The following is a 21,948-nucleotide window of genomic DNA, read 5'->3' as shown; positions in this document are numbered from 1 at the left end:
CAGAGCTCCCCTAGGTACCCGAGCAGAGTGTAAAACCCTGAGAAGTGACCCTATTTTGTAAACTACATCCCTCAATGCATTTTTTTTTAAATCAGATAATTTTTTTATTGGAGTTTCAAAATGATATAGTACAAAATATATGAAACAAACCCTATCCCAAACCCTCCCCCCAGGCACCGTCACAAAATTCCAAATTAGATAGTATATGAAATAGAAATTGTACCAAATATCGAATACGTTATTCACAAAATACAAGGTACATGGGACAGATCATTTTCCAAATGTCAAGTAGCTTAATCATCTACAAGCATGTATAATACAAAACAGATATAATATATGGCATATATTTAATCCTCTCTATTTCCCCCCTTCTCCTTATCCCACATCTATATACATAACCCCAATACCGTGTAAAGGCTGGCGGTCATACAGAGTCCCTGAATACATTTTATAATACAGATTCCATTACCCCTACCCATGGTCCCCATATAGATTCAAATTTTTTAAGCGTTTTGCGCTTTACATAGACAACCTTTTCCAATACAATCATTTTATTCACTTTTGCAATGAATTCGCTCCTAGTCGGCGGGGCACCTTGTATCCAATGTAGGGCAATTAGTTTTCTAGTTATATATAAGCAACCTTACAATAGCCAACCGCTCCAAAGTAGAGGGTGGGGTGTCCATAATACATCCCAAAACGCATTCCATAGGAGTCCCTGGCAACACAGGTCCATAGGCCTCCTGAATCACCTTCAGTACATCCATCCAGTACGTGGTTACCTGTGGGGAGGACCACAACATATGCATATGGTCAGCCCCCTCTTCCGCGCATCTGGGGCATTTCGAGTCACTCCTAACCCCAATATGAAAAATAAATTTAGGAGTCCTGTATACTCTATGGATAATATATAATTGAGAAAGGCGCCCAGCCTCACTAAGAGAAATATTCGGAACTGCTTTCATAATATCTATCCATTGTTCTTCAGAGATGGTACCCATATCTCTTTCCCATTTTTTAGAAGCCATCAGCGGGTATTTATCAAAAAATTTACTGATCAACAACTGATAAATATGTGAAATAACCCCCGAAGTAACACTCCCGGTATGTAAAACAGACAACACCCCATCTGCGTGTATTGCCAAATCCACCGCCTTCTTCTGGGCATCAAAAGCATGTCTTATCTGTAAGTATTGATAGAGGGAATTTCGAGGTAATTCAAACTCCTCTTGGATCTGTTGATAAGTTTTAAATACATCCTCCTGGAGCAACTGGGAGACATAAAGGATGCCTCTTGCTTTCCAACCCTCAAATCCTTCAAGAGAGAAGAATTCCGGAAGTGCCTTATTCCCCCATAAAGGTGTAAAAATTGTGCAAACCCCCATATCTCTAATAGCTCGGACTTTATCCCATACTTTACGCATTAGTGTATATGTGGGAGTATTCCTGCCCGCCAACATAGAGTGACCTGCCTCCAATACTGAGAATAAAACAGATGGTCCAAACTGTGCCTGTAGAATCGATCCATTGGATTCCTTTGATATAATTTCCCTCCACCCCTTAAAGTGCTGACATTGGGAGGCAAGAAAATATATCCAAGGGTTGGGTAGGGCCAGACCGCCGTCATGCTTTGCGCGCTGTAGAATTTCTAATCTAATTCTTGAGCGACCCTTCCGCCATATTAGGTCCCTAAAAAGTGCATTAATATAATAAAAGTTGCGTAATGAGATCCATACAGGGGGAGTTATGTAAAATATACAATAATTGTGGCATTAAGATCATCTTAATAAGATTGACCCTACCCACAACTGTCAGATGTCATTTACACCAAGCCATTATTTTCATTTTAAATTTGACCAGAAGGGGTTGCAAATTGAGAGCAACATATTCAGAAGGGGAGGTCGAGATCTTGATCCCTAAATATTTAAGATGTTTAACGCATCCTACAGGTACCCCATGCACCCCTGGTATAGAGCACATTGAATCCACAGGGAGCAGATGGGATTTATCCCAATTTATTTTAAACCCAGACAATGCCCTAAATTTCTCAATTAGGGATATTGTTTCTGCCAGAGAGCTACCCACATCCCCCAAGTATAGAAGCATATCATCTGCATAAAGCGCTACCTTTTCTTGCACCGAGCCATACAAGAAGCCCTTAATATCATCAGACAGACGTATGCGCGCTGCCAAGGGCTCTACTGCCACGGCAAACAGGAGGGGCAATAATGGGCATCCCTGTCTAGTCCCTCTTTCAAGAGCAAACCGGGGAGACAATCCTCCATTTGCCTGTATTCTGGCTGTAGGGCAAGAATACAGGACCTTAATCCATGCTATAAAAGATGGTCCAAAACCCATAGCCTCCAAGGTGCACCAAAGATATTGCCATTCCACACTGTCAAACGCTTTGGCAGCGTCCAGTGAAAAAATGGCTCTTTCGCCTACATTGTCTGCCCTCAGCTGAAGATTTAAAAATAAACGTCTCAAATTCATGTCTGTCGACCTAGCAGGCATGAAGCCGGTCTGATCCGGGTGTATAATGGTAGAAATAACACCATTCAACCGCAGAGCTAATGCCTTTGCCAGAATCTTAACGTCAGATGTTAATAATGAAATCGGTCGATAAGGATCAGCTAATTGAGGATCTTTCCTGGGTTTTGGCAAGACCACAATAATGGCTTCTTGCATAAAAGCCGGCAAAGAACCACAATCCAATGAATAATGAAATACTTCTAATAATTTGGGCAAGAGTATTTTTTATAAATTTCAACTGGTAGCCCGTCCGCCCCAGGTGCCTTATCATTAGCCATCTGTTTGACAGCTTCTTCAAATTCCTCCAATGCATTTATTATTTGCCTGGACATATGACAGGGCTTAGGAGTTAAAGGCACATTTGAGGCCTATTTTGGTGATTTTCGCAGGATTAGCCCACAAAGGCAGGGCTCTGGTCAAATATTAAAACAAACCCCCAAGTAGTGACCCCCATTTTGGAAACTGCACCCCTTAAGGCATTTTTTAAGGAGTGTAGTGAGCATTTTTGCCACACAGGCTTATGCCATTTTAGTGCACAATATGTTGTGACCGGTTCGTGCCACTGAAGACAAATACCTCAAACTGTTAAGCGGGTTCTCCCGGGTATGGCGATGCCATATATGTGGACGTAAACTGCAGTTTGGGCATGCTGCAGGGCTCAGAAGGGAGGGAGCGCCATTTGGCTTTTGGAGCGCAGATTTTGCTTGGTAATATTTTTGTTTGGGGTTTTGCTGGTACTTCAGTTTATGATGTGAGGGCATATGTAATCTGTGAGGAGTACATCAGGGTATAATAAGAGGGCATAATAATGGGGTAAATAAATAATAAGTGGCCGGTGTCACACTGGTAAATGGTTCCCAATTTTATCCATTTTTGGAACACTGTACATTTTGCATCGCCATAATCTGAAAGACAGAACTTTTTTATTTTTTTCTCCACAGGAGCTGCGTGAGGGCTTATTTGTTGCGGGACATTCTGTAGATTTCACTGGTACCATTTTGGGGTACATGCGATTTTATGATCACTTTTTATTCCATTTTTTGCAAGCAAGGTGACCAAAAACCAGCAATTCTCATAATGGTTTTTATTTATTTTTTTTACGGCGTTCACCATGCGCTACGAATGACAATTTTACTTTATTCTGCGGGTCTATACGATTACGGCGATACCATATGTATATAGTTTTCCTTATGTTTTGCAGCGTCTGCACAATAAAATCTCTTTTGTTTCAAATAATTTATTTTTTGTGTCGCCATATTCTGAGAGCCATAACTTTTTAATTTTTCCGTCAAAAGTTGTGGGAAGGCTTGTGTTTTGCGGGACGGGCTGTAGTTTTTAATGGTATCATTTTGGGGTACATGCAACTTTTAGATCCATTTTTTTATTCTGTTTTGGGAGGGTTTAGTGACTAAAAAAACAGCGAATTGTTTTTTACTATGGTCACCGTGCGGGTAAAATAGCATGATATTTTTATAGTTCGTGTCTCGAAGCCACTTAGATGCAGCGATCGCTGCAACTGAGGGGTTAATCGGCGGGATCGGAGCATAGCTCCGGTCCTGGCCGTTACATCGGGGAGTCGGACCGCCGATACCCATTGGTGATGGCACTGGATCAGCTGTGGAGCCAGCTCCGTCACATACACGTTCAAGAGGAGCTGTGATTGGTCAGTCTGCTGTGACTGACCAATCACAGCGATCACCGGCCAGGGACCGCTGTGATTGGTCCCCTACCGTTTTACTGTGCCGATGAACTGTCATAAACCGTTGATGGCACAGTTCTGTCACCCTGTCCTTTGACAGTTTTTAGCCAGGACGCACTGGTACGTCCCAGTGTGTCCTGGTGCTGTAAGGGGTTAATATTGTTGTTTTCACTATTCTCCGTTAGATGTTAAACAGGCTACACTCTAGTTAGATAAAGAAAACCCTCTTGGTTTACAGTCTACAGTGACATTGAATGCGATGATCTGATCACACTGTGACAGATCTGCACTACTCTTGCCATCAAAAGTTACAAAATACCCAACAGAGGCTCACAACGCTAATGTACCATTAGGAAAATTCATGTCCATACACCAGATTAAATTATAGAAACGTCATAGTGGGGGGTCCCCTGCTTGGGTCTTTTTTCTATTTGCGAGTTCACACAGTTTTATGACCAGTTTTTTTACGCGGAAACAGCGTCGAAAAACGCGCCAAAACACGCCTCCTATTGATTTCAATGGGAGGCGGAGGCGTTTTTTCCAGCAAGCGGTAAAAATGTCTCGCTGGAAAAAGCAGCGACATGCCCTATCTTCGGGCGTTTACGTCTCTGACCTCCCATTAACATCAATAAGAGGCAGAGAAAGTGTATTTCGTTGCTATTTTGCCAGAGATAAGTGTAGTATATCTTGATTATACACAAAGGTGAATTTGTAGCATTGGACTACCTATAATCTATAATAAAAAGGTTTAGAAAAGTTACTAACTAAAAACTGAACACCTTGAGTAGATGAAAGCTCAGATGGAACACACGTTAACTGCCATATGGAGTTGTGAAGGATGGTTTATTTGCTCATATTCTCTGTATTAAATTACATTATGAATTATCAAGCAGGATGCCGAATTACTAAGATATTTATTCTCCATTATTTTAATGACCTTTCCTCTACATAGTTCTGCTCGAGTCTCAAAGAAATGTGTTATCTTTATGTGTTCATAATATGTCCTTCATACATCTATGCTAGCGGGCTGGCTGAACGCCAAGACATAAAATGCAACTATTTGTCGTAATCTCCCTCATGGGAAAGAACAGTTAACAACACCCCATTGTATGCTTGTCTCCAGGTGTTACCTGATGTCAGCATTTTAATGAAGAATCATAATTATGTACTTGAAATATTCTTATGGTCTGCTATGGCAGAATAAGAAATATTGTCACTTTGCCTCTGATTGGTTAACCTCAAGTCTACACCACTTTTGAATAATATTCTTGTAATTGAGTTTGGCAATAAACCCCCAGAGGAGTATTTTGAGAATATCAGCAGCATCTGTGTGTTATTTCTCCCTCTCCATATAGATCAGTATGAAATCTCCTGATTAGGATGCTGGATAAAGTTCCTGGAGTGAGTGTCTGTTGGAACACTCGTCTAAATTTCAATCTAATATATTTTCAGCCATTGACTTCCACAACAGAGTGGAGTGAAGAATAAGCTGCTACCCAACTCCTCTAATGTTGGTTATCTCCCAGTGGAACACAGGATCAGAAATGTTAACCGGTTAAGGACCATACTATTTTACAACTATATGACCAGAGAAATTTTCCCAACTTTGATATGCGCTATTTTAGATAAATATAACTTTGCAGGTGAATGAAGTATGTCTTTGAATTTTACATTATTTTTAGAGGACAGATAGATAGATAGATAGATAGATAGATAGATAGATAGATAGATAGATAGATAGATAGATAGATAGATAGATAGATAGATAGATAGATAGATAGATAGATAGATAGATAGATAGATAGATAGATAGATAGATAAGATAGAGCAAAATTGCAGAAAAAGAAAAAACCAGTATGGACCTCAGATACAATTCATCTCATTTCACACTCTGCTAGTTTTCCAGTGTATGGGGATACCCAATATTTGTGCTCTGTTCATTGTACGGGCATGTGCCAGGGCTTGGCATAAAAGGAGGCTATTTTGGCCTTTTGTGTCCAAAAATTCTGCACTTGATTTTATAGCAACATCCTGTTTTCTGGCGGCCTAATGCCCCTTACAATTTACACATGCCCCATAAATTACTTAATTTACAAAAGTAGACCTCCCCCACGGTTTTTATTTAAGGGGTCTAGCATAATTTTGGAAAGTTCAGTTTTCTTCTTGAAATTTTCTAGAATAAGACGGAACAAAAACCAATTCGATTTTCTGGGCAAATTCATAATTTCAGTCAAGCATTTTTTACACACAGCGTGGACTATGGGTAATATTCATCTGATTTTACGTTCTGCAACTTCTCTTGTGTATGGGGATACCCAATATGTGTGCTTTATTCACTGTATGGGCATGTGCCAGGGCTTGGCATAAAAGGCTATTTTGGCCTTTCGGGTCCACCAATTCTGCAGCTGATTTTATAGCAGCACTTTACAAAACAAAAGCTGAGTTTTTATAACACTTTCAAAATATCTGCTCTTGAAGCATAGATCCCAAAAATATTAATCTAGGGGTATAATGGGAATTTATTTTATTTTGGTTCCTTAAAATAAGAAATTGCAGGTTTATGCAAATGAAGGGGCTTTCCGTCAGTCGAACTTTAGAAAACATGCAAAAATTACATTGTCCCCCACCAATTCCTTTCATGACTCTGGAGTAAAATAAGGGGAAAAACGAAAGTTTAACCCCTTCAAGACACAGCCTGTTTTGGCCTTCAGGACACAGCCAATTTTTTCAAATCTGACATGTTTCACTTTATGTGGTAATAACTCCGGAATGCTTTTACCTATCCAAGCGATTCTGAGATTGTTTTCTCGTGACACATTGGACTTTATGTTACTGGCAAAATTTGCTCGATACATTAAGTATTTAATTGTGAAAAACACCAAAATGTAGCGAAAAATTGCAAAAATTTGCATTTTTCTAAATTTATATGTATCTGCTTGTAAGACAGATGGTAATACCACACAAAATAGTGACTAGTTAACATCCCCCATATGTCTACTTTAGATTGGCATCGTTTTTTGAACATCCTTTTATTTTTCTATGACATCACAAGGCTTAGAACTTTAGCAGCAATTTCTCACATTTTCAAGAAAATTTCAAAAGGCTATTTTTACAGGGGCCAGTTCAGATGTGAAGTGGATTTTAGGGCCTTATATATTAGAAACCCTCGATAAGTCACCCCATTTTAAAAACTTCACCCCTCAAAGTATTCAAAACAGCATTTAGAAAGTTTCTTAACCCTTTAGATGTTTCACAGGAATTAAGGCAAAGTAGATGTGAAATGTTCAAATTTCTTTTTTTTTTTTGCAGAAATTCATTTTTCATCTATTTTTTTTGTAACACAGAAAGTTTTACCAGAGAAACGCAACTCCATATCTATTGCCCAGATTCTGCAGTTTTTAGAAATACCCCACATGTGGCCCTAGTGCGGTAATGGACTGAAGCACCGGCCTCCGAAGCAAAGGAACACCTAGTGGATTTTGGGGCCTCCTTTTTATTAGAAAATATTTTAGGCTCCATGTCGGGTCTGAAAGGCTCTTGCGGCACCAAAACAGTGGAAATCCCCCAAAAGTGACACGATTTTGGAAACTATACCCCTTGAGGAAATTATCTAGTGGTATAGTGAGCATTTTGACCCCGCAGGTTTTTTGCAGAAATTATTGGAAGTAGGCCGTGAAAATGAAAATCTACATTCTTTCCAAAAAAATGTAGGTTTAGCTAATTTTTTCTAATTTCCACAAGGACTAAAAGGAGAAAATGCACCACTACTTTTGTAAAGCAATTTCTTCCGAGTAAAACAATACCCTGCATGTGGTCATAAACGGCTTTTTGGACACACGGCGGAGCTTAGAAGGGAAAGAGCGCCATTTGGCTTTTGGAGCTCAAATTTAGCAGGAATGGTTTGCGGAGACCACGTCACATTTGCTAAGCCCCTAAGGGACCAAAACAGTGAAAACACCAAAAAAGTGACTCCATTTAGGAAACTACACCCCTTAAAGAATCCATCTAGGGGTGTAGTGAGCATTTTAAACCCACAGGGGTTTTATAGATTTTATTAGAATTGGGCAGTGAAGATAAAAAAAATCCTTTTTTTCCAATAAGACGTAGCTTTAGCTCAACATTTTTCATTTTCTCAACAAATAAACGAATAAAAGAACCCCAACATTTGTAAAGCAACTTCTCTGGAGTATGGCAATACCCAATTTGTGGTCATAAACGGCTGTTTGGGCATACGGCAAGGATCAGAAGAGAAGGAGTGCCATTTGGCTTTTGGAGCACAGATTTTGCTGGATTGGTTTCTTGACACCATGTCACTTTTGCAAAGCTCCTAAGGTACCAGTACAGTAGAAACTACCCAAAAGTGACTCGATTCACGAAACTACACCCCTTGAGGAATCCATCTAGGGGTGTAGTGAGCATTTTGACCCCACAGGTGTTTCATAGATTTTATTAGAATTGGGCAGTGAAAATAAAAAAAATCCTTTTTCTTCAATAAGACGTAGTTTTAGCTGAAAATGTTTCATATTCTCAACAAATAAATGTAAAAGAGCACCCCAACACTTGTAAAGCAACTTCTCCTGTGTATGACAATACCACATATGTGGTCATAAACTGCTGTTTAGGCACAGAGTAGGGCACAGAAGGGAAGGAGCGCCACTTGGCTTTTGGAGTACAGATTTTGCTGCATTTGGTTTCTGGTCGCTATGTCGCATTTGCAAAGTCCCTGTGGGACCAAAACAGTGGATCCCCCCCAGAAGTGACCCCATTTTGGAAACTACACCCCTCAAGGTATTCACCTAGGGGTGTAGTGAGCATATTAACCCCACAGGTGATTGGCAGAAATTGGTGTGCACGTGATATTGCAGAGTGAAAATGTTTTTTCAATAGATATGCCAATATGTGGCGACCAGCTTGTGCCACTGGAGACACACACTCCAAAAATTGTTAAAAGGGTTCTCCCGGGTATGGCGATGCCATATATTTGGAAGTAAACTTCTGTTTGGGCACACTGTAGGGTTCAGAAGGGAGGTAGAGCCATTTGGCTTTTGGAGCGTGGATTTTGCTTGTAGTAGTCTTGTATTGAGTCTTACTGGTGTTTCCATTTATAATGTGGGGGCACATGTAAGGCGGGCGGAGTATATAAGGGGCATAGTCAGGTGGTATAGTGGGGTAAAAAAAACAATAAAATAATCCATAGGTGTGTGTTACGCTGTGACACAATCCTTTCTGCACAGGCCGGTGTCACACTAATAAATGGTCTTTACTTATCCCCCTTTTGGTCCACACTCCGCACCTTTGAAGTTTGGGGAATTTTGCTGGGAAAGTGTTGTCCTGGTATAATACGGGCATCCTCGCTTCCAGCAGATATGTTTGGGCCCTCCCCTTCCTGGATCCCTAATTTTAGGGGCCCTGATAATTCGCCACTTGAAACAGAAGAAACGTTCCCCTCGGGCCGGCACAACTGCATATTTTTATTTCCTGGCTTATTGGTGCCTTGACTAATTTTATTTTTTCATAGACGTAGTGGTATGAGGGCTGTTTTTTTTTGTGTGACGAGCTGTAGTTTTTATTGGTACCATTTTGGGGTACACGTGACTTTTTGATCACTTGTTATCCTTTTTTTTTGGGAGGCAAGGTGACCAAAAAACAGCAATTCTGGCATATTTTTTTAGTTCTTTTTATACAGCGTTCGCCACGTGTTATAAATTACATGTTACCTTTATTCTGCGGGTCAGTCCGATTCCGGTGATACCTAATTTATAGAACTTTTTATGTTTTACAACTTTTTGCACAATAAAATTACTTTTGTAAAGAGAATGGATTTTTTCTGTCGCCATGTTGTGAGAGCCATAACGGTTTTACATTTTTCGTCGACAGAGCTGTATGAGGGCTTGTTTTTAGCGAGACGAGTTATAGTTTTTATAGGTACCATTTTTAGGTACATGCGACTTTTTGATCACTTTTTATTTCAATTTTTGGAAGACAAAGTGACCAAAAAATAGCAATTATGTCAGTATTTTTTAGTTATTTTTTTTACGGCGTTCACTGTGCGGAATAAATAACATAATATTTTTATAGTTCAGGTCGTTACGGTCGCAGCGATACCAAATATGTATGGCTTTATTATTTTTTTCAATAATTAATGACTTGATAAGGGAAAAAGGGCGATTGTGTTTTGTGTTATTATTTGAAACTTTTATTGTATTTTTTACAACTTTTATTTTTACTTTTTTTACACTTTTTTTTACACTTTTCTTTAGTCCCACTAGGGGACTTGAAGGTCCAACAGTTTGTTTTATGTTCTAATACATTGCACTACCTATGTAGTGCAATGTATTAGAACTGTCAGTTGTTCACTGACAGCAAGCCGATCAGGCTCCGCCTCTGGGCGGGGCCTAATCAGCTTACGTAATGGCAGACAGGAGTCCATTGTTAGGGCTCCTGTTGCCATGGTAGCAGTCGCCAGCCTTGCTATCGCGTGGCAAGGCTGCCGATTTGCTACAAACCTCTAGGATGCAGCGATCACAATGGATCGCTGCATCGAAGGGGTTAATGCCAGGAATCGGAGCTAGCTCCGGTTCCTGGCGATAGATCGGGGTGTCCGCCGTAACATACAGCGGACACCCACTGCTGATGACGCCGGCTCAGCTTCTGAGCCGGAAGCTGAGCCGGCGCCATCTTCCCGATGGTACCGGAAGCCTCCTGGGCCCCGCCGACGACGGGGCATAGGATTCCGTTGCTGGCGGACCGGGAGGTAAGCATTAGCCCTCCGATCGCCTTTGTAGCCACCGGCAACCCAGCGATCACGTTGCTGGGGCGCCGGTGGCTATAAACTCTTCACATGCTGCGATCGCTATTCAACGCAGCATGTGAGGGGTTAATCGGTCGGATCGGAGGCTAGCTCCGGTCCTGGCCGATACCTCAGGGTGCCAGCTGTAACATACAGCTGTCACCCGGCGGTGATGTCGCTGGCTCAGCTCCTGAGCCAGCTTCATCTCCATGACGTACAGTTACGTCGAGATGCGGGAACAGTCCATCTCCCATGACGTAACTGTACGTGATTTTGCGGGAAGGGGTTAAAAAGGGCAAATATATTTTCAGCTGTGAAAATAAATCTAATAATTGAGAACAAATTTGAGCACAAATGAATCGTGGATTGCCAACTGTAACAGATAAATGGCCACTTTTTTATACCAGGTGTTTTTTTTTTCATTTCACTAAATAGGGCTGTAAGACCTGGTCGATAAAATCCACCCCCCTACATACTTGTTAGGGTATGTGCACACACACTATTTACGTCCGTAATTGACGGACGTATATCGGCCGCAAGTCCCGGACCGAACACAGTGCAAGGAGCCGGGCTCCTAGCATCATACTTATGTACGATGCTAGAAGTCCCTGCCTCGCTGCAGGACAACTGTCCCGTACTGTAATCATGTTTTCAGTACGAGACAGTTGTCTTGCAGCGAGGCAGGGACTCCTAGCATCGTACATAACTATGATGCTAGGAGCCCGGCTCCCTGCACTGTGTTCGGTCCACTACTTGCGGCCGAAATACGTCCGTCAGTTACGGACGTAATTAGTGTGTGTGCACATACCCTTATATTCGGACACGCTCACTGGTTTGTGCTGGTCTTTCCCTCACTGCCACTGTTGCTGCGGTATGAATTGTGCTTAGAACATAAACGTCTTTGCGATCCCTGTATTTGACCGCCAGCGTTTCTTCACATGCATAAGAAAAGCACTCCCCCTTTACCATGCACTTCCCCATTAATTGCTGCGGAAAACCAATTCGGTTTCTTTCGCATAGTTCCACAAGCCCCTGTGTTTGCAGCATGCAGGGGCATACTAGAATAAAAATTATCCCAGTAGAGGTGGTACCCCTTGTGAAGCAGAGGCTGCATTATCTCCCACACTATTTTACTGCTGGTGGAAAGATCAGGGGGGCATCCTGGAACATATAATAATTCGTCCCGCCCTTCATAAAATTCTGTATAACCTGACCCCCTTTCACATAATTTGTATAGGTTTACGCCATATCTTGCCTTTTTGCAGGGCTGCCATCACAAATTTCAGGGGCCCATACAGTGAGATTGGTCAGGGCCCTTGGGGGTTAACTATTTTAACGTTTAGGCTAGATGCACACGTTGCGTATTTTGCTGCGGACAATACACAAAACCGCAGCAATAGGAAATTTGCAGGTAAAAACTGCACGCAATTGTGCGTTTTTCTGTGCGTTTTTTACGTTTTTATGCTTTTTTCGGCACATTTTCATGCTGCGGGTTTTGGTGCGATTTTCCACAGAACTAGGCGCTCTGATGAGAAGTATCATCCACTTCTCTTCAGAACGCCCAGCTTCTGGCAGTGCAGACAGCGTGTTCTCGAGAGATCACGCTGTGACGTCACTTCCCCAGGTCCTGCATCGTGTCAGACGAGCGAGGACACATCGGCACCAGAGGCTTCAGTTGATTCTGCAGCAGCATCGGCGTTTGCAGGTAAGTCGATGGTAGCTACTTACCTGCAAACGCTGATGCTGCTGCAGAATCAACTGTAGCCTCTGGTGCCGGTGTCCTCGCTCGTCTGACACGATGCAGGACCTGTGAGTGACGTCACAGCGTGATCTCTCGAGAACACGGCTGTGTCTGCACTGCCAGAAGCTGGGCGTTCTGAAGAGAAGTGGATGATACTTCTATACACAACGCCCAGCTAGTAAAAGTAGTAAAAACGCCCGATGTACGCACATAATACACGCCCACTTGGACTTTTACTTTTAAACACACCCACTTGGACTTTTGCAAGCCTCATTTGCATAAATACGAAAATGGTCATAACTTGACCAAAAATGCTCGTTTTTTAAAAATAAAAACGTTACTGTAATCTACATTGCAGCGCCTATCTGCTGCAATAGCAGATAGGGGTTGCAAAATCTGGTGACAGAGCCTCTTTAAGGCTCAGAGTCCATTTTTGAAATCTGACAGATGTCGTCTGTTTCCATGACGTCATTGGCTTCATGGACGTCACTTGCTGGGCGTCATACCGTCTAGCATTCAGTTGCGTCTCATTACGCCCGATGTCAGATTGGGCAGGAGAGTTTCATTGGAGGGACACTTTAAAGCGGATCTGTCAGTTGAATATGCCCTAGGTAAGGTCAGAATATTAAAGAGACAGGTCCATTATTTTATTAGGCTAAACGGTACAAAAAAATATTAAGCCATTTGGCTAAAAGGAGCGGCCAAAGAATATACCGGAGTCACAGTTATGAGTCCGGTGTATTTATGAGGCGAACACCCCGCCCTCCCCACAGTGATTGACAGGCCAGTGTATGCAGGTACATAACAGCCTGCCGTCAATAACTGTGAGGAGGGCGGGGTGCTCTCCTCATAAATACACCGGACTCATAACTGTGACTCCGGTGTATTCTTTGATCGCTCCTATTAATAATATTTTTTTTTACTAATAGGAAGAATAAACTAATAGGAAGAATAGACCTGTCCTTGTAATATATTGTAATATACAGACTTTAAATAGGTTTATGGAGTAGGATCACACTACACCACGGAGCAGAAGCCACATAAATCTAGAATCCTGAAAGCTGCAGGCACAAAACTGTGATTTTTTAATCATGACTATAGGCCAACATTTATTTTTATTTGAGATGCATTGAAGTGAAGAAATAAAAAATAAAAAAGCCTTTTGGATAATGAAGAACTGATGCAAGTGTGGACTTGGTAGACAAAGCCAGATAAAGTTTGATTGGCTGCCTAGTAACAGGCCCCGCCCACCACAGGTGACCACGCTGAATCTCCATGCTCTTGCGGAATCAAGCAGTCACCTTCTAAACGAGAAGCGATGCCGGACTATAATCCGAGACCCTAAAAGAACTTCTGCCCCGTGTAGTAAAGCTGGAAGTCTTAGGTAACTATCATGGAGGAGGTTTCCTTTACCAACAACTCACCATCCCAGGGCTTTTAGGTTCTACAGCTTTTGCGTAATAACTACCCCAGGTTCTGTTTAGTTGCGGTGTCGCATTCTACAACAAATGTACTAAACCCGACCGTGCGGGTCACACGCAGACACACTGGTAACTATAAGCGTCCGGCGCAATGTTACTTGCCAATAAAGTTTACCGTGAACCCCTTTACAATATTCTAAACAACAAGTCATGTGGCTGTCTGGACGCGGTGCACACTGTGACTTGTAGTGAAAACACCGCAGCGTTTCCTCGCTACTGTGTGAATTACAAAACACATGTATACCTGACTGCTGTACGACTCCTCAGCGCTTCCGCAACTTCCTGTCCTCTGACCACACCCATAGTGATTCCAAGAACCAATCGTACCATTCAGATGTCTACGTCACCAAAAGCCCCTTAAAGGTACACACTCAGTGTATGAGATAACTAAAGAGCCATGTGTTACGATTGTGAACGCAGATAATGCTTGCTGCAAATTCTAGAGTCTGGTCCGGTTCGGCTGGCACCCGGGGCACCGTCTAGTAATGCCACATGTGTCAGATATAGCTGCTGGGTGCAGCACTGAAGGGGTGCCGCCTGCTGGAGTTCCTAGTATTGTGAAAGCGGAGAGAGGATGCGGAAATCTCCTGCTATTTCATCGCTGTACACTACAGGTATAAGTCCAGGCAGGCTAGTCCTCCTGCTTGTGGGTGCCAGGACGTCAGCTGGTGAGTGTTATATGGCAGTGCCAGTACCCAGCTTCTCCAGTGCATGGCACCACCTTGGTTACTTGGACACAATCTCTATTAGAACTTTTGCCCAGGTTTGGGCCAAACCCTTTTAAATTCTTTTAAGGCTCTGTTTACATTTGCGTAGTGGTCTCCATTTGTACGTAGCATCCGATGGATCGCATTGACTTTGGCCCCATGCACGCGAGCGTGTTTTTGCTCCCGCAATTCACCCGAAAATCTGCTGTTGAATTGCGGACCCATTCATTGCTATGGGCCCACGCACACGACCGTGGTTTCCACACTGAAATCGATTTGTGCATGATCCGTGATTTGCGGGCGTCCTGCGGATGACACTCCACGGCCGTCTGTGCCGCAATTATGGTCTGTGCACACTGCTACGGTCGTGTGCATGAGGCCTTCTAAGGCTGTGTTCACACAGAGTTTTTTGCAGGAGGAAAATTCCTCCTGCAAAAACTTCTCCAGACGGTTTTTGCACAGTGGTTTGACAACAACTCGTCAAAACACTCGTCGAGGCGTTTTTTTCCTCTTTCTGACTGAGTGAAATGGGGTTTTGGAGGCGGAAACCGCCTCAAGATGGGTCATGACGCTTCTTTTTACCACGACACATTTTTTTTACGTTTTACGCCTCGAATTACACCTGAAAACACGGCTCCAATACGTCAGCAAACATCTGCCCATTCATTTCAATGGGTTTGCCGATGTACTGTGCCAACGACCTGTCATTTTACGCGTCGCAGTCAAAAGACGGCGCGTAAAATGATTGCCTCGTCAAAGAAGTGCAGGACACTTCTTGGGACGTAATTGGAGCCGTTTTTCATTGAATCCAATGAAGAACCACTCCAATATATCTCCGTAATGGACGCCCCGCAAAACGTGAGTACTTGCAATTACGTCTGAAATTCAGGAGCTGTTTTCTCCTGAAAACAGCTCCGTAAATGCAGTTATCGTGTTCACATACCCTTAGTCTTCTTCTGGCAGCTGATAATATAGTCCCTCCTAACTTTCGCTGTAAATAGATAATATAGGATCCAGAGTAGTGATGGTATATATTGTTTAACATCTACAGTTTGCACTCCCTTTTGAAACCAATGAAAATATAATGAAATAAAGAAATCATTCATAGCTGCTGTCAGGATGCCATAGTGAGCTTTACAATCCTAACAAGGTGAGATGACGGAGTCTCCTCAACTATACTCCCATGTTACTGCATAGGCTTTGCTCCTTCCCTGACAAGCAGGGAAGAAATCTATTTATATTGGCTGCTCTGCAGTGAACAGAGAATCAATATGCAGAGACCTGGCTATGGGGAGAGTGACTGAGCATGTGTGTCCACTAGCAATCCGCTTACTAGGTGGATGTGTACATTGTTATACACTTTGTATACCAGGTGGCGCCATACTATGTAAGTAAATAAAACTCGTCAGTGGATCATTAGAGTATGTTCACACGCACAAATAAAAACAGCTGAAAATTACGGAGCCTGTTTTCAAGGGAAAACAGCCTCTGATTTTCAGCCGTTTTTGAAGCAGTGAAGGTTCTTTGAGGCACTTTTTTTTATATGTTTTAGGCTGGGTTCACACACCCTATTTACGGACGTAATTCGGACGTTTTAACCTCGAATTACGTCCGAAAATACTGCTCCAATGCGCCGGCAAACATCTGCCCATTCATTTGAATGGGCTTTACGATGTTCTGTGCCGACGGTCATTTTTTTTACGCACCGCTGTCAAAAGACGGCGCGTAAAAAAGACGCCCGCGTCAAAGTGCATGTCACTTCTTGGGACGTAATTGGAGCCGTTTTCCATGGACTCCATAGAAAAACAGCTCCAATTACGTCCGTAATGGACGCTGCGAAAAACGCCTGCACTTGCCTTTACGTCTGAAATTACGGAGCTGTTTTCTCCTGAAAACAGCTCCGTGATTTCAGGTGTATCGGACGTGTACGTGTGAACATACCCTTAGACTTTTTTTGGAGCTGTTTTTCAATTGACCCTATGAAAAACTGCTCAGGAAGTGACATGCGCCTTCTTTTTACACACTGGTTTTCTAAAACCGAGACACACAAAAATGCCCAGTCTGAACTAAACGTCATTTTTTCCATTGATTGCAATGGGAAGCTGTTTGTCAGGGTTTCACTAGCGTATTTCAAGGCATTTATGCCCTGAAATGCACAAATTCCCTTCACGTTGGCCCAAAATTTGTGTCTATAGTTTTGGTTTTTTGCTTTTATGATTTGCATCAAGGTATCACATCATAAGTGTTTCACAGCCCTTTTAGCATTGGGGACCCACTGGGGGAAAAATTTTCTCTTTGAGTAACCCCTTCCAATTAATTATTTTCAAAATTAGAAAAAAAAAACTACAAATAAGTAATACACAAGTCTCTCAACATGGTAGTATGTTCAAAAGCAATAGTAGTACTAACTTTATCTTCCCTAAAAAAGAGAGCGCTAAAACTCTTCACGTGTGTAAGATCTAAAATATTTGATCAGGGCGGTCCATCGCTAGACCATTGCAGTCTATAGAAGTTGCACTTTGACACCTTCATCAATAAGAATGATTCCGCCTCACTGCTAGTATGTCATACTATTATTTAGGCTGACATATTTTTATTTTTCTTATTTACTTTTTCTTCTTTACTTTCAAAATGTGGTAGACCGGACAATCTGCTGATTTTGCAAAGGGAAACGGCGTCCAGTTAGGCATTTCACAGGCTGCTGCTGAGAAAATGTAGTATTACATGGCGGTCGTTGAGATGAATGGCTGTCTATTTAGGGTGGCCTGGGTATGCTGGTTACTGCTCAGAGAGGTGGGTCCTAAGCAGCGGACCCCCCGCTATGATGTTAATATGCCCTAATAGGGCCAATGGACTGATGTTGTCTTTATGGGACAACCACTTTAATAATTAGGCCAATGTTGTTATTATTTTATTGACTTCATTTCTTTTTCATTGCCTACAGAACCAATTAGAACATTGTTTATTCTTATAACCACGTTTTGAAATGAGCAAATCTATATCGCCTTCCACTTATGTCCGTAACCTCAGCCCTGGACTTTTCCGCCAATTGGCTGATTTTCTTGATCCCCAAGAAGGATGGAAAAGGCTAGCTGTGGATATAAGGAAAGCATCAGGAGAGCCTCGATATACACAGTTTCATATAAGGTATAACACTTTTTACCATTTCAAGATGTTTGTTTGCTGTCCGCTAGTGAGAAAACTCTCTTGTTTACATTCAGACAGCAAATCTGTACAGACCTAGTCCTGCTCTCAGCTAAGGAGTGTTCTCATTCACTGACGGTCCCAAAAAATATTAAGATGTTAAGGAATTGAAACAAAAAGTATGTTAGAAAGTTGTAGAACTACATCTCTCTGGTGATTAAAGGCTATGTACACTTTTGAACACTCTTTTATTTTTATTTATTATATCAATGTTTTATGTGGTTATAAAAAAAAAATTCAATTACCTTTTATTAAAAATTTTATTTTTTCCAATACAGCTTCTATGTATCCTCTATACATAGAAACTGTATAATTTGCTATGAGCAGATTCTCTCAGTGAAATGAACGGACGGCTCTGCTGAGAGCGGGTCCTGTGTGTTTCATGAACTTAGATGTGATCAATATTTTTGTGATCTTGTGTGTTAGAAACACACAGGACCCGCTCTCAGCAGAGCCGTCCGTTCACTTCGCTGATTGATTTAACTGATAGCGAACGATACAGCTATATAAAGAATACATAGGAGGTGTACCGGAAAAAATAAACAACATTTCTGATAAAAGTCAATTCAAAACATGTTTAGAACGAGACAAAACATCGATTTAATAAAAATAAAAACTTTCTAATGTGTGCCTAGCCTTAAAGAGGCTCTGTCACCAGATTTTACAACCCCTATCTGCTATTGCAGCAGATCGGCGCTGCAATGTAGATTACAGTAACGTTTTTATTTTTAAAAAACGAGCATTTTTGGCCAAGTTATGACCATTTTTGTATTTATGCAAATGAGGCTTGCAAAAGTCCAAGTGGGCGTGTTTAAAAGTAAAAGTACAACTGGGTGTGTATTATGTGCGTACATCGGGGCGTGTTTACTACTTTTACTAGCTGGGCGTTCTGACGAGAAGTATCATCCACTTCTCTTCAGAACGCCCAGCTTCTGGCAGTGCAGACACACAGCGTGTTCTCGAGAGATCACCCTGTGACGTCACTCACTTCCTGCCCCAGGTCCTGCATCGTGTCGGACGAGCGAGGACACATCGGCACCAGAGGCTACAGTTGATTCTGCAGCAGCATCGGCGTTTGCAGGTAAGTAGCTACATCGACTTACCTGCAAACGCCGATGCTGCTGCAGAATCATCTGTAGCCTCTGGTGCCGATGTGGCCGACACGATGCAGGACCTGGGGCAGGAAGTGAGTGACGTCACAGCGTGATCTCTCGAGAACACGCTGTGTGTGTGCACTGCCAGAAGCTGGGCGTTCTGAAGAGAAGTGGATGATACTTCACGTCAGAACGCCCAGCTAGTAAAAGTATTAAAAACGCCCCGATGTACGCACATAATACACGCCCACTTGGACTTTTACTTTAAACACGCCCAGTTGTACTTTTGCAAGCCTCATTTGCATAAATACAAAAATGGTCATTACTTGGCCAAAAATTCTCGTTTTTTAAAAATAAAAACGTTACTGTAATCTACATTGCAGCGCCGATCTGCTGCAATTGGAGATAGGGGTTGCAAAATCTGGTGACAGAGCCTCTTTAAAGCATTTTTAAAGGGTACCTATCTTTATTATTATTATTATTATTATTATTATTATATTTTTTGCTTTTTCAATAATGTATAGGGCAGGAAATTTCAAGTAACCTTGCAATATTCTTTTTTTTTTTTTTTTTTAACTAATTCAGCCTCCTATCATTCTAAAACTTTTCCTGAACTGCTGACCTTATCCTCTCAACTACTGGCCATTGCAGGATAAAATCCATATTCCGTGCCGTACACACTGAATACAGCTACTCTGTGTGGGGAACACTTCATGCTGCCTGCTCTGAAACCCAATTCACACAATGTCTGTGTTTCAGGTATGTCTACAACTGACTGTTTCAGTCCATTCCTAACAACCAGCCATGCTAATTTTATCTCCGTCTGGATTACCTCGCTCACCCGTGACTTATCAGAGCATCTGGCAGAGAGAGCAGGGAGATAAGGCTATGATCAGATCGAAAGCTCCGTTTGGGGCTCCGTCGCAGATCCGGCAGGGTTTGCCAGAGTTTACCGGATGCTGCTCTATTGTGTCTGGTAAAATCATGGACACCCAGACGGAAAGCCGATGGAAGGGCCTGTTCACATCAGCGTTGGCTTTCCGTTCCGGGGTTCCGTCTGAGGTTTCCGTTGGATGAATCCCGCAACGGAAAGTCAAACGGAAACCTCAGCTTTCGTTTGCATCACCATTAATATCAATGGTGACGGAAACATCGCTAATGGCTTCCATTTGTGACCGTTCCACCAGGTTTCCGTTTTTCCAACGGAATCAATAGCGCAGTCAACTGCGCTATTGATTCCGTTATTAAAATTGAAACCTGCCGGAATTGTGACGAACGGAAACCATTAGCAATGTTTCCGTCACCATTGATATCAATGGTGATGCAAACGAAAGCTGAGTTTTCAGTTTTACTTTCCGTTGCAGGTTGGTTCCGTTAATCCCTTGATCTGGTCCTCTGATGGAGCAGAACAACTGAACACACCGACGCAGGTGTGAACCCAGCCTTAGATCAGTGTCACGGTTTGTTAGGAACAGACTGAAACAGTTTGTTGTAGAAATACCCAATGCGCTGAAGCATCAAGTGCATCTTGTTTCAGGAGCAGTCAGTAGCTGTATTCAGTGTGTATGGCACTGCATACGGATTTTCTCTACCAATGGCCAGTAGTTTAGAGGATGGGGCAGCAGTTCAGGAACAGTTCTATAATCAAAGGGGGGCTAAATTGGTTAATAAAGAATAGTGCAATATTTCCTCAAATCGCCTGCCCTAGACATTATTAAAAAAATAATTAAATGATTAACCAGAAAACCCTTTTAATGCTTAATTTCCCAGACTGCTGATCAGTATATCTGCCTATTTACACAGTAAGGGCTCGTCCATGCGCAGCAGAATTTTGAGATATAACAAATCTCATCCACACGCTGTGTAAAAATTACGTGCGGAAATTTACCTGTGGTGCGTAATTTTCAGACGGCAGCATGTCCATTTATGCTGCAGAATGTGTACAGAATTGCTGCGTTTTTCAGAGGAGATGTCACCATCGCCTTGCATGGTGAAAAATGCAGCAAAATACAAACCATTTTCTGCCGTTAAAAACGCAGGAAATGGTGCGTTTTTGCTGCAGTGGAAAGTTTGCAACGTTCAAATTGCTGCAGAAAATTTCCGTGGTGTGTGGACAAACACTGATAGATCCCGTTCTCCCATATCACTGCAAAACTAGGAAATGTATGTAGGAGTCTGGGGGGAAAAAAATACTCTATCTCTGAAGTAGCATTCACTTTTCCAGTCATACAGTCTGTATGCATAGAGTTTCTATATTCATAGTATATACTTTAATATGCACTTTTAATTCAATGAATTTTTTTTTTAAAGGCGCTTTGAAGAGCTCGTTCAAAAAGGGAAAAGCCCTACACGTGAGTTACTTTATGACTGGGGGACAACAAACTGCACTGTGCAAGATCTTACTGGCCTGCTGCTTAGGAATGAGTTCTTGACGGCAGCTTCACTTTTTCCATATGGTAATTATTATAATATTTCATTTAGTGACCGTTCCAGTTAACCTATCAGTGTGTTTTTTGTGTGTGGAATATACAGTAGTTAGCAGACTTTGTAAAGTAGATTAAAAATGTTTCCGCATTGTTGGTCACAGCATATTAAATAGGCATTACTGAATATTATTTGCTTTTAATATTAAAATTACCATTTTTATTCATCTAGCTTACTTCACATTTAATATATCTGGAATTGTGTATATTTATACCA

General features: G+C 42.0%; 2 protein-coding genes across 4 annotated transcripts in view; one reads left to right on the top strand and one right to left on the bottom strand.

Annotated features, from left to right (window-relative positions):
* Positions 1-14,548, bottom strand: part of PUS7L (pseudouridine synthase 7 like) — a 47,908-nt gene extending 33,360 nt beyond the window's left edge. Inside the window, exon 1 of the mRNA XM_075857042.1 lies at positions 14,488-14,548. Coding sequence (XP_075713157.1) covers positions 14,488-14,546 — 59 coding nt within the window. The 5' untranslated portion in view covers positions 14,547-14,548. The remainder of the gene's footprint in view (positions 1-14,487) is intronic.
* IRAK4 (interleukin 1 receptor associated kinase 4) overlaps positions 14,032-21,948 on the top strand; it is a 29,156-nt gene continuing 21,239 nt past the window's right edge. The window contains exons 1-3 of one of the 3 annotated variants that reach the window (XM_075857044.1): positions 14,032-14,146; positions 17,895-18,097; positions 21,559-21,704. In XM_075857044.1, the coding sequence (XP_075713159.1) occupies positions 17,937-18,097; positions 21,559-21,704 (307 nt within the window). In that variant the 5' untranslated portion in view covers positions 14,032-14,146; positions 17,895-17,936. Of the gene's footprint in view, positions 14,147-14,768; positions 14,912-17,894; positions 18,098-21,558; positions 21,705-21,948 lie in introns of those variants that run through there. The other 2 variants (XM_075857045.1, XM_075857043.1) reach the window with 2 other exon arrangements.

This window comes from Rhinoderma darwinii, chromosome 3, assembly GCF_050947455.1.
Source record: "Rhinoderma darwinii isolate aRhiDar2 chromosome 3, aRhiDar2.hap1, whole genome shotgun sequence".
Classification (NCBI taxonomy): Eukaryota; Metazoa; Chordata; class Amphibia; order Anura; family Rhinodermatidae; genus Rhinoderma; species Rhinoderma darwinii.
The sequence above is the reverse complement of the archived record's forward strand: the minus strand, read 5'-3'. Positions and strand labels throughout refer to the sequence as shown.